Source organism: Mchenga conophoros, linkage group LG8 (assembly GCF_057382185.1).
Source record: "Mchenga conophoros isolate Kocher_MC1m ecotype Shallow Benthic linkage group LG8, M_conophoros_male_GT1.1, whole genome shotgun sequence".
NCBI lineage: Eukaryota > Metazoa > Chordata > Actinopteri > Cichliformes > Cichlidae > Mchenga > Mchenga conophoros.
The window spans coordinates 10,304,771-10,316,774 of record NC_140533.1 but is presented as its reverse complement, the minus strand read 5'-3'; the positions used below and the strand labels follow the sequence as shown (position 1 = coordinate 10,316,774).

At 43.1% G+C, this 12,004-nt stretch overlaps 1 protein-coding gene and 1 non-coding gene across 5 annotated transcripts in view; one reads left to right on the top strand and one right to left on the bottom strand.

Annotated features, from left to right (window-relative positions):
• rhbdf1b (rhomboid 5 homolog 1b (Drosophila)) overlaps window positions 1-8,449 on the top strand; it is a 41,690-nt gene extending 33,241 nt beyond the window's left edge. For 3 of the 4 annotated variants that reach the window (XM_085283952.1, XM_085283954.1, XM_085283951.1), the window contains 14 exons: window positions 963-1,085; window positions 1,333-1,475; window positions 1,562-1,816; window positions 1,894-2,005; window positions 2,105-2,179; window positions 3,109-3,270; window positions 3,648-3,748; window positions 3,941-4,004; window positions 4,532-4,626; window positions 4,760-4,835; window positions 5,174-5,274; window positions 5,423-5,576; window positions 5,680-5,903; window positions 6,701-8,449. In XM_085283952.1, coding sequence (XP_085140078.1) covers window positions 963-1,085; window positions 1,333-1,475; window positions 1,562-1,816; window positions 1,894-2,005; window positions 2,105-2,179; window positions 3,109-3,270; window positions 3,648-3,748; window positions 3,941-4,004; window positions 4,532-4,626; window positions 4,760-4,835; window positions 5,174-5,274; window positions 5,423-5,576; window positions 5,680-5,903; window positions 6,701-6,896 — 1,881 coding nt within the window. In that variant the 3' untranslated portion in view covers window positions 6,897-8,449. The remainder of the gene's footprint in view (window positions 1-962; window positions 1,086-1,332; window positions 1,476-1,561; window positions 1,817-1,893; window positions 2,006-2,104; window positions 2,180-3,108; window positions 3,271-3,647; window positions 3,749-3,940; window positions 4,005-4,531; window positions 4,627-4,759; window positions 4,836-5,173; window positions 5,275-5,422; window positions 5,577-5,679; window positions 5,904-6,700) is intronic. The other variant, XM_085283953.1, reaches the window with a different exon arrangement.
• On the bottom strand, window positions 4,941-5,034 carry trnai-uau (transfer RNA isoleucine (anticodon UAU)). Its single transcript has 2 exons — window positions 4,997-5,034; window positions 4,941-4,976 (listed from the first exon to the last, which is right to left on the bottom strand). It is a non-coding gene; the product is annotated as a tRNA-Ile (tRNA).
• Window positions 8,450-12,004: the final 3,555 nt, after the last annotated feature.

The window sequence follows — 12,004 nt, the reverse complement described above, 5'->3', positions numbered from 1 at the left end:
CTTATTTGTCCCAGAAAAAATACACTTACCATAATGATTTGGCAGGTTTTTTTTCTGTACACAAGCATGTTGTGTAAAACAGGAGATTTGCGTGTCCTGTTGGGGATTAAAGTCAGGCGCTATACTTTACAGCAGTGTGCACGTGACTGTCCTTGTGTGAACCACGAGCTACAGAACACATATGTAAAGCAATTATGCTGCTGTTCAGAGTGTGTGTGTGTGTGGTGGGGGGGGATTACTGGGGGTTTTACCAGCAGATGTTCCGTGACAACACCAGTGAATGCTCAGTTATCTGCTGCTTTGTTTTCAGAGCACTCTGGAAGAGCTGAGCTCATATAGGTGCAAACCCGCAGAGGCCACATCGCATCATTAAGATACGCGGTCTCACTCTTTTGCATCAGTGCTTAGGTTTAGTTACCAAAAACTACTTGGGGAAGATTTAGGAAAAGTTTCACTACTGTGTTGTTCTCTTTTTGCTTGTGTTTTTTTTCCAGCAGGTGATCAAACTGATCCTTTGTATCTTCTCTCTCTGTCTCTCTTCTCCTCTGTTTTTCTTTCCCTCTCCTTCTGTTGAGCTTCTTCCCAACTTCTCTTTTCTTAAAAGTAAAATAAATAAATAATGCAGATCGAACAAGCAATGACAATCAAGTAGACCAGTATGGGAAACGGCATAATGATCCACTTGGGAAAGTAAATCTGTTGGGCATTTTTCTGGTTGCAACGGTGACAGACAGGCCAAAAAACATGATACTTAGATATTTCATTTAAGTGTGACGCCGAGGGGTTCATAGGTGAGCAGGTTAGAGCTTTTTCACTATTACCATGAACCCAGTGAGCCACCTTGTGGCTCTCATTTCGCAATGATAAAGTAATACCTTTATTATTAAGGTGCTTTTGTTGATGTGATTTAGAAAATTTCCTCCATCTTTGTTTGAAATGTCCTGTTTATGATCGTTTCTCAGGGCCGGACGTTAGGCGAGAGCACCGCTGGGCGGCGGCGCAGACGGAGTTTCATGCCTCCTAGTTTCTTCGAAGATGACACTGCGGATTTCCCCGATGACCTAGATACTTCTTTCTTCACCAGAGTGAGCAGTGGACACACTCTCTCAAAGCGACTTTTAGTCACTGTGACATTCATTTGAATTCACAGATTGATAAAGCTTGCATTTTTTCGTTCAGGATAAGAACTTCCTGCAGCATAATTTTCAGTTCTGCAATCTTCTGAATGCGATAGCCCGCAGAGGCTTCATGTAGCAAAAACATGTGTGCTTATTTCTGTGAAATAAATTAAAAATACTGTCTACGATGTATTTATGAGATGAGTCTTTGCAGGAAGGCCTGCAGGATGAGTTGTCCAGCTATGCTGACGAGGTTTTTGAGACTCCGTCGGAGGCTGCCCTCAAACAGCTAGATGAGAGCGAGCTCACGGGAAGCGCTCTGGATAGGAACGAACTAGAGAGGAGTCATCTCATGATGTAGGTCTCCACTGTATCCTTCACATGCACACAAAAAAATGAAAGGAGCTGCAATCCCTTAGAATGCTTCCTCCTCCCCGATTCAGGCCTTTAGAGCGAGGGTGGCGGAAGGCAAAATCCGGCTCTGCGGTCCAACCCAAAGTCCGCCTGAAACAGGAGGTGGTGAGCGTCAACAGCCATCAGCAGCGAGGGCAAAGAATCGTGGTTCCGGTTAAGAAGCTTTTTGCCAGAGAGAAGAGGCCGTACGGGCTGGGCATAGTCGGACGTCTCACTAACCGGTCGTATCGCAAACGCATAGACAGCTACGTCAAGCGGCAGATTGAAGACATGGATGATCACAGGTGAGACGGGATGTGGCTGTTTAGAAATGTTTAAATGCAAAAAGTAAACAATGCATTAAAAATGCTTCCCTCTCCAGGCCTTTTTTTACCTACTGGATCACCTGCGTCCACCTGCTCATTACCATTCTGGCTGTCACCATTTACGGTATTGCCCCTATCGGCTTCTCGCAACACGAAACTGTCGACTCGGTAAGTAAAGTGTTCGACTTTTATAAGGGTTTAATGCTGCTTTGTTACAAATTTTTGAATATTGAGATTTTTATTTTTTATTATTTTTTTATTTTTGAGGTGCTGAGGAACAAGGGGGTTTATGAAAACGTGAAGTTTGTGCAACAGCAAAACTTCTGGGTGGGTCCGAGCTCTGTAAGTACTTCCAGTCTTTTATCCACCGCCTTTCACACTACTAAAAATCGCAGGCGAGTTTGAATCTCAGTGACCTCTGCCTCAAGGTCAGAGGTCAGAAGTCGAGTTTTCTAAAAATCTTGTGAATGCGATAATTAAAGAACAAAGTGATGTAGAATTGAAAGAGGCTGTACGCCCTCTTTAACCATAAGTGTGTATAATCTGCTCATGTATTCATGAACACTTGTTGTATTAGCTACTAATACACACAAATATCATATAAATATAATGTATAAATAGTACAATAAAGCAATGGAAAAATGGTTAAGTGTTAGTTTAAAGTTAAATGATTCAAACGCATGTCGAAATTAAATGCATGTATGATTTTTGACTAAATAAAGGAATAAATGGTTAAAATATACATTTTCTGTTGTAGTAGTATTTAAACACACCAGGTTCCATATTTAAATTAATCACACAATCTTCAGTTGAAATGAATGCGCAAATGTATTTGTTTGTTTCCTGTGGCTGGTGTCTTGAAAGACTTATTTGACAGAGGTGTTAGGAGGGCAATCGTGGCTCAAGAGTTGGGAGTTTGCCTTGTAATCGGAAGGTTGCCGGTTCGAGCCCCGGCTTGGACAGTCTTGGTTGTTGTGTCCTTGGGCAAGACACTTCACCCGTTGCCTACTGGTGGTGGTCAGAGGGCCCGGTGGCGCCAGTGTCCGGCAGCCTCGCCTCTGTCAGTGCGCCCCAGGGTGGCTGTGGCTACAATGTAGCTTGCCATCACCAGTGTGTGAATGTGTGCGTGAATGGGTGGATGACTGGATATGTAAAGCGCTTTGGGGTCCTTAGGGACTAGTAAAGCGCTATATAAATACAGACCATTTACCATAGGATCTACATGGACATTTTTCTTTTCAAATTGTCACGTCATCTCTTCTTCGCCACAGGAAGCGCTGATTCACCTGGGAGCCAAGTTTTCCCCGTGCATGCGTCAGGATGAAGAGATCCACAAGCTGATCCAGGAGAAGCGAGCACTAGAGAGAGAATCGGGCTGCTGTGTGAGGAATGATCGCTCCGGCTGCCTGCAGACTCTACAGGAGGAGTGTTCGGTCAGTCACACCAGCTTAGATTTGAAAGAGTCTCAGCACCAACCATGACCTGTTTATTTCAGGCACACTATGATTTTATTGAAACTTGTGCTCAGAAAATGATACCTTACTGATGGGCAGGTCACCTACCAATTGGAAGGTTGATGGTTTGATCCCTGTCTGCTCCAGTCTGCATGCCAAATATCTTTGGGCAAGATATTAACCCCAAGTTGCTCTCTGATGCTGTTGGAGTGTGTATGCATGTTAGGTAGAAAACAGTGAATGAAGCATGTTGTGTAAAGCACTTTCAGTACTCAGATAGTGCTATACAAGAACCAGTCCATTGACGTATAGTGTCAGTGCATTCTGAATATACATGGCATGTCTTTGCTCTGCAGAGCACACTGGCAGTGTGGGTGAAGTGGCCTCAGCACCCCAGTGCTCCTTCTTTGAACAGTGAGCTCCGGCAACATGGTGCCGTTTGCCATCAGGACCCCAGGTAACATGATTATCATTCTTCAGCTTTAATAGAAAACAATTTTGGATGAAGGACTCATAACTTAAGACAAGAGCAACAGTCTGCCGGACAGACTTTGTTTTTATCCATGTGTGGGCTGAGCTGTTGGAGCCGACTTACCCTGCTGGAAGACGTCAGTGTTCACTCTTATTTCTTGTACTTTTGATTTTGCAGAATCTGTCTGGAGCCAGCCTCTGTTTCACCGCATGAGTGGCCGGATGACATCACTTCTTGGCCTGTAAGTGCACTAACATGTTATCAGTCTAACCTCACAACATCCACAGGGTTAGATTAAGGGTTTGGTTTTATTTAAAACAAATGCTAAACAGGCCACTGTTCGGAAACTAGGAGATACATTTCCACTGAAGTCTTTAAGCATTTTTCAGTGTTACAGCTAAAATTCGTAACCAAAGCCAAACCCTACCCCTAACTCCAGATGGGCCAAGTGTTCATCTGATACTATTATTTATCAACGAGTAGATACATGGATCAGGTAGTATCAGATAGCAATGATTCTGTTTCTAAGCCAGTCATATACCAAAAGGCTAAGATGTCTGATTATACAACTGTAGCTCAGTACAACTGTACTGCAAGAGAGTCTCTAAAGACTAATGTAATATTGCATTTAAGTGGTTTGGTTCAAGTCAATGTGAGGCAAACAGTTGTCTCCTTGTTCTCCTTGTGTGTGTGTGTGTGGGTTTTTTTTTTCTAAACTGTTGTAACTGTAATCCGATGAGAAACTTTCACTGTGGTTTTGATTTGTAGGTTTGCACAAGGTTCAACTCGGGGAATCACACTAACCTCCCCCACATTGATTGCACCATCACAGGCCGGCCCTGCTGCATCGGAACCAAAGGACGGTGAGGATCGGGATCACTTATTTACAACACGTGCTCAGTAACAGCGTCAAACATTAACAGTATCTTTATAAATGTGTTTGAATAAAAGATTAGTACACTGATCTCTACTTAAAAACCTGAATTCGTGTTGCAGGTGTGAAATAACTTCTAGAGAGTACTGTGATTTTATGCATGGCTACTTCCATGAGGAGGCTACGCTCTGCTCACAGGTAGGACAAACAGCACACACACACCTTTTTTAACTGCATGTTTAAAAACAGTGGCCTGTGTAAATTTGCTCCTTTAAGTGAGAGCCTGGTGATTTAAAACATTGTTGCTCCAGGTGAGGCTCGAACTCACAACCTCGGCATTGCTCTGCAGGTTACTGTTGTATAAGTACCGCGCGCTGACCGATTGCGCCACTGGAGCCTGCAGCACACAGTGCAACAGAATGGACTGTGGACTGCATTCACCTCTGGCACGTTCCACCACAAGGTGGCAGCAGAGCATCACTGACTGTTGTAGCCGTAACCCTGACTGATTGTATTGTTGTTTTCATTTGTGTCAGGTGGCCTGCATGGACGATGTCTGCGGTTTGCTGCCTTTCCTCAACCCAGAGGTCCCTGATCAGTTCTCTCGGCTCTGGTTGTCCCTGTTTCTTCATGCTGGGTGACTTCACTCTTCCTTTCTCCCTTCAGTATTTAAAGCAGCCATGAAGATGTTAAATTATGGGAAAAACTTAGTTGCCTGAATACTTCAGTGAAAATGTGCATGCATTTGTGGAATGTTAAGGATAACTGGTTGCTTGTCCCTGCAGAATTCTGCACTGCTTGGTTTCGGTGTTGTTCCAGATGACGGTGCTGAGGGATATAGAGAAGTTGGCTGGCTGGCTCAGAATCTCTATTATCTACATGCTCAGTGGCATCACTGGCAACCTGGCCTCTGCCATCTTCCTGCCCTATAGAGCAGAGGTACAAGCTGATGTTGATGTTGCCAAAAAATATCATAGTTATACATTGTTTTCATTTAGTCGATCTGTGTGCGATCTATAGGTGCCTGTCTTTTTCTTCCCAGGTGGGTCCTGCTGGCAGCCAGTTCGGCATCCTGGCTTGTCTTTTTGTGGAGCTGTTTCAGAGCTGGCAGATCCTCGAGCGACCGTGGCGAGCGTTTGCTAAGCTGTTGGCCATCTCTGTGTTCTTCTTCTCTTTCGGTTTGCTTCCCTGGATCGACAACTTTGCCCACATCTGTGGTTTCGTTTCCGGATTCTTCCTGTCCTTCGCCTTCCTCCCATACATCAGGTAAGTGACTATTGCTCTGTGTGCTTTTCTATCCAGGCTTTACTGCATTGGCAGTACATTCGAGGCCATTTTAATGCTAAGAAATGAAGCAGCTGCTAATCAGATGCTTTCTAGATGGTATTACATGGTAGGTCAAAATGTGACCGCACTTTTATGTGTGTTCAGTCCAGCTCTTGTGTAGCTCTTGTGTAATCTAGCATACCTCAGTGTTGTCTGATGGAGTAGAGGGATTAACTGAAGGGCCAGATGCATCTCTTAAACACTTTCATCTACTGTTTATCTGCTTCTACTACTTCTCCTTTCCTCTTTTCTTTTATCTTTTCTATGTTTTTTAAGACAGGCTGCTAGTAACAAAGTGCCTAAAGATACAGTTTAAAACAGATTCTGAATACGAGTGAAAAAGCAGTAAGTGTCCAAAGAAAAGCTGTGAAAGACCTTCAGAAAGCCTGGAGGACTACTGCTGAAGGAAGGTCTGACTCCTTGGAAGCAAAATATAAAGAAATGAAAGGAACGGTTCACATGTTGTGGAAATTGAAGAGACTGAAAACTGTTGCCACTACTTTATATTTAAAGCTTAATTAAGCTGGCGCTAGTTAGCTTAGCTTAGCATTCACTTGACTTACCTCTAGATTCTTTATTCTTTCCTTTGACTGAACGTTTCCTCAGTCTATATGCAGTGTTTTCATTCCCTTCATCACTTTCATGATTTAAGAGGTTTGATGCAAAACAATGACCGTTCTCTGAGGGAAGTAATGATGTCACTGTTGTTTTGTTGTTGTTGTTTTTTCACCCACCAGCTTCGGCCGTTCCGATATGTACCGAAAGCGAGTCCAAATCTGCGTCTTCCTGCTGATCTTCCTGGGTCTGTTCTCCGCTCTGGCCGTTCTCTTCTACATCTACCCCGTGAAGTGCGACTGGTGCGAGTACCTCACCTGCATCCCCATCACAGACAAGTTCTGCGAGAAGTACGACCTAAACGCACATCTCCTCTGACTGTTAGTCCTTGGAGTCCAAGTTGATGTCCACTGATAAGATTAGGATGTGTGAAATGGTGCTTGGCAGCACTTACGACTGATAAAACCATCAGTATTTCTAGATTTTGTACGGACTGGTGAATTCCAGATGTATTTTTTCAATATACAAAACAACATGCATGAAAGCCTTCAATATGCATGAAAACAAGGAGAACAATGGACTAATAACTGATCTGTGTGTGACTGATCTTGTCCTGGGCTATTCAATGTCCACTTGCACTGGCCAGTAACAGTACACCTTAGTGGCCACATGGAAGTTTTATTTGGTACTTTTTACCCAGCAGTCACAGCTTCCTGGACGCTCTGCCGTGAACTCTAAGGACACAAGGCTCTAAATTCATCAGCGTGCCTTACTGATATAGCACAGCCTCTGACTTTAATGTCTGTGGAAACTGCTTTCAGACACAAATCATGTCAAATATGTTTTTTACTTCAGTATTTGGAGGCTGGAATGCCATTTTGTTTATTTGTTTACCACTCTGGAAACCACAGCCTTTAAAGCACTCCAGTCACAAATGGATGTTCTGTTTTTTTAATATTCACCTCTTTTTTTTATATATATATGTTTACAAAAAACAACAACAAAAACAAAAACAGGTGGGTTCATGCGCTCAATCGTAGAAAGCTGTTAAAAGGTGAATTTGTGTATGTGTGTGTGTTTTATTAAAAGTGGTGGCGTTTTAGCTACCTGGCAATGAACACAAGAGGACAAAATCCGTGACTGTGTGTTGTCTGTTCTCAGATAGCCAGAGATTGATGCTTAAACTCACAACCTCAGCATTGCTTCATAAGTTAGTACTCTCTACCAGACTGCACCACTGGAGCCCACTGTGTCTGTGGTTTTTGAGTTTGTGAATTGTCATGAATGACTGTGACTCGCACAGATCTTTTTTTTTAGATGTGTCCTTGATCCAACACAGCTGATTTAAATGGCTAAATGACCTCCTCAACATGTCTTGAAGTTCTCCAGAGGCCTGTTATGAACTAATCATTTGATTCAGGTGTGTTGACCCAGGGTGCGATCTAAAACCTGCAGGACTCCAGCCGTTGAAGCCTGGAGTTCCCCGCCCCTATTTTAGACCATGGTCGACAACCAGGGGCAGAACTGGCCTGGGAAAGACTCCAATCTGGTCCGCTGAATGGACTTGGAAAAGCTGCATTTTTTGGACTTTTAAATTATTTGAAAACATTTTACAACTTTTTCTGATAACAACACCCCATCCCCACCACCACAGCTGCTCATATTGCACCACAGTAATCAAGTAATAGATAAACAATAACATAACAAAAACGTTCCTGTTTTTTCACTACTGACTATATAAATGTATATTTATTTACAACAAATCCACAAAAAAGGACATTTTCTGTGAGTTAACACAGAAACTTTGTTTTATAATTACAGGACAGTCTGGCCAGTGAGCTACCAGATCATTTTCTGTCATTTTACACATTTATTTCTTAACTTTGAAGTTGTGTTTTTAATACATTAACATCATTAATCACTCCTTGAAATGGAGAATCCATTATAATACACAGAATTCAAAAACACGTACACTTTTTGTTTCAGTGAATATAGATATTTTACTTTACGTTACTGCTAACAGAAGTGATTCTTTTTAAAATTCTGAGTATGGTATATCATAATGAAATTGGCATATAAACTGACCTTTTCGGTTTGTCAGATAATCAGTAACCCTTTCTTGGGCACGCAGAAAGAATCAAATCAGATGTGACGCCTCGTGAGTGCAATAACGTAAGCCGACAATGATGATAGTGCCCTTTTACACTGAAACTATAAACACCATTAAATACTGATGGCTAATTTCTTAACACTGGTCAGAGCCCAGAGCCGGACAAATAGAAGTCTTGCTGCGTTTGGGGAACGGCCAATAGATGGCAACCCGAGACCAATAACTTACAGGTTGGGTGAAACATGACCGCCGCTGAGGGTGCGAAGCTCAAATTACAGCAATGCTGTTGTGGTGTTTTCGGGGATTTGAATGTCATTAATTCAAGCAGAAGGTTTATTAGCGTGCAGAGCGCTTATTGCGGCCCCTGATGCTCACCGCGTGTTGCACCGATGGGTTTGTTGACGCCGGCGCTTTCTTCCTCCTCTCTTTGAGCGTGCACGGACACACGCACACGCTGGCGTTTGCATGCACATACACACGTGTGATTGCTCTGGCATTCATTAAGTCTTGTCTGTAATTGACTCTAAATAAGTGTGCACTTATGCTAGAGAGGAGCTAAGAGGACAACACTGATCTGCATACACAATGGAGCAGAAGTCGTCTTTGTACGACTAGCTGGAGTTGACTTTGGTGTTGTGATAATTGTTGTCCTACTCTCTTTTATTATTAATATGCAACTGGACCAGGAATGCAGGATTAACAATTAATTGACAATTAATTAATTAATCTAAAAATCTCATATTTGATCAAAATCCGGCTTGATTAGATGCTTTAAGACAGTTCTGCAAGCATGAAAGAAAAAACAGTAACGCTTCATAATACAGCCTGTGCAAGGGTGTAATTCCCCAGTAATTAAATGGACTTTAAATTGAATTGTAATTATAAGAAACAAACAAATAATAATTATATATGAATGCATAAAAAGAAAGAAAGACAGATAAATTTAAAAAAGAAAAGTTCCCCACTCCTTACAGCTTGAGGGCCCTGAGCAGTATCTTTACTGTTCCTATGACTGCGCTCTTCTGGACCGAGATCTTGGATGTTCCTGGGATCTGGAGACACTGGCCCAGTTTGGGGTTTCTGCCCCGACTGCTGCGATTACCACTGGGACCACTGTTGCCTTCACCCTCCACCCTATTTCCCCAGCTTCTCCTGTTCCTTCTTCCTGATATTGCTGTCACTTTCTATCACTATCACTTGGTTTGTCCGTCTGTATCTAGAAGTTCCACAGGATCTTTGCTTGGTTATGGTCAACCACCACTCCCATTTTCCCCTATACTATGCCAGCCACTTGGTTCTGGTGTTCCATGTATGCCCTGCCTGCTAGCCTCTTGCTCCCTGCTGTTATGTGCTGGATTGTCTCAGGGGTATCTTTGCACACCCTGTACCTGGGGACCTGCCTGCTGTGGTGTCCTGGTTCCTCAACAACTGAGCCGGTATGGCTTCAGTTATGTGTCTCTCAATCATACCCCAAAGTAAGCTTGAGTAGCATGAAGGACCTAGCCAGGGGACACTTACTGGACGTTTGCCATGGTCAGGATTCAAACCCCAAACCTTTTGTTCCAAAGGCTGTTTTTTTGTTTGTTGTTTTGTAATCACCAGCAGATTGTGTTTTGTTTTTTTTAAATGAATTTGATTATACGTTGATCAAGTTGAGACTGCCAGTAACCGAGTTGAGATTTTTATACGTAGCATTTAAGTGAAATAAAACTTGAGCACTATAAAAAAATCACTGCACTGCTTTGTTTGCACAATTTCTACAGTTGGAACTGTCTGGACTCTTTGGACAGCATGGTGGCACAGTGGATGGATAAATGGGTAACACTGTTCCCTCACACGAAGAAGGCGCCGAGTTCAACCTCCTTTTTCTCTGTGGGCTTATTTAAATTTCATAAACTAAAACTTTGTGGTGATTTGTGATTTTATACTATAAGAAGTCTCCTATGATCTCCTTTTTCTGTGTTGTGTATATGCTGTATGGCTGAGCAACTAACAGTGACAAGTTAATGACCCTGCGTACAATTCCTGAAAAATAATCTCATTCTGTCATCTACTGGCTGCTTGGTGTAATTAAGGCAGCACCCAAAGCCATTACACCCCCCCCCCCCGCCCAACAACAACCACCACCCTGCCCACCTCCCCATCCCAACCTCACCACTCAGACTCCTCAGAGGAAATTATCTCTCCCTTCTCACAACCCCCCCCAAAACACGCACACACACTTCTGCACTGATCCCTTCTCCAATCCAACCCCTGTCACGTCCACCTCCTCCTCATGCTCATTTCATGCCTCCCTTTTTCCATCACTCATTCATCATTTGGTTTTTCTAGTCCATCCATCCATTTTGCACACCCCCACCCCTGAAACTCTCCATCAAGGCTCCCATAGAGATGGTAATGTAACATGAAGAGGGTGGTATCTGCGACCCATTGATCAGCATCAAACGAGACACATTTAGATACCCCTTCGGTGCTCCCTGAACCTCCCCCCACCTCCTTGTGTAGTGTCGTAATGGTTGGTTGGTTTTTCGGGCCTGATAGGAGTAAATTAAACTTATGTCACTTGCAGGTATGATAGATAGATAGATAGATAGATAGATAGATAGATAGATAGATAGATAGATAGATAGATAGATAGATAGATAGATAGATAGATAGATAGATAGATAGATAGATAGATAGATAGATGTAACTATTGCGTGGAAAGATGGAAAGGTGACCCTGAAATGGGACCCTGACAGCTGGCCAACAGGTGGCAACTGACAGACCCTCTCTCTTCATTGTGCCTGGAACACATAATAATACACACAGACTCCTCCGACTCAGCACCCTGGCCATCAGGTGAAGGAGGCTACTAAGTGGGCAAGGGAGGGGTGGCTGTATTTATATGTGTGTGTGTGTGTGTGTGTGAGTGAGAGAGAGAGAGAGAGAGAGAGAGAAGGGGGAGGTGTACCTGTACCGCAGGGCTTGCACACACCTGGCTGATGATCCCACCTATGTCAGAGCTGATGGAGAGTAATGTTATAGCACCCTCCCCCAACATGGTCCCATACACCACCTGGACTAATGCTGAAAAACCTTCTCCCTCTAGTGTGTGTGTGTGTGTGTGTGTATTCACTATAAATCTTTATCTAGTAGCTGCTTAATCTGCGAGCTTCACAAACATCAAGCATGTGCAGGTTATAAGACAATCTCTGCTCTCTGAAACTGTAAGATGTGTATCCACAGTGACATTTTTGTACTAATGTTCCAGCTTGTCTACAGGGAGTGCAGAATTATTAGGCAAATGAGTATTTTGTCCACATCATCCTCTTCATGCATGTTGTCTTACTCCAAGCTGTATAGGCTCGAAAGCCTACTACCAATTAAGCATATT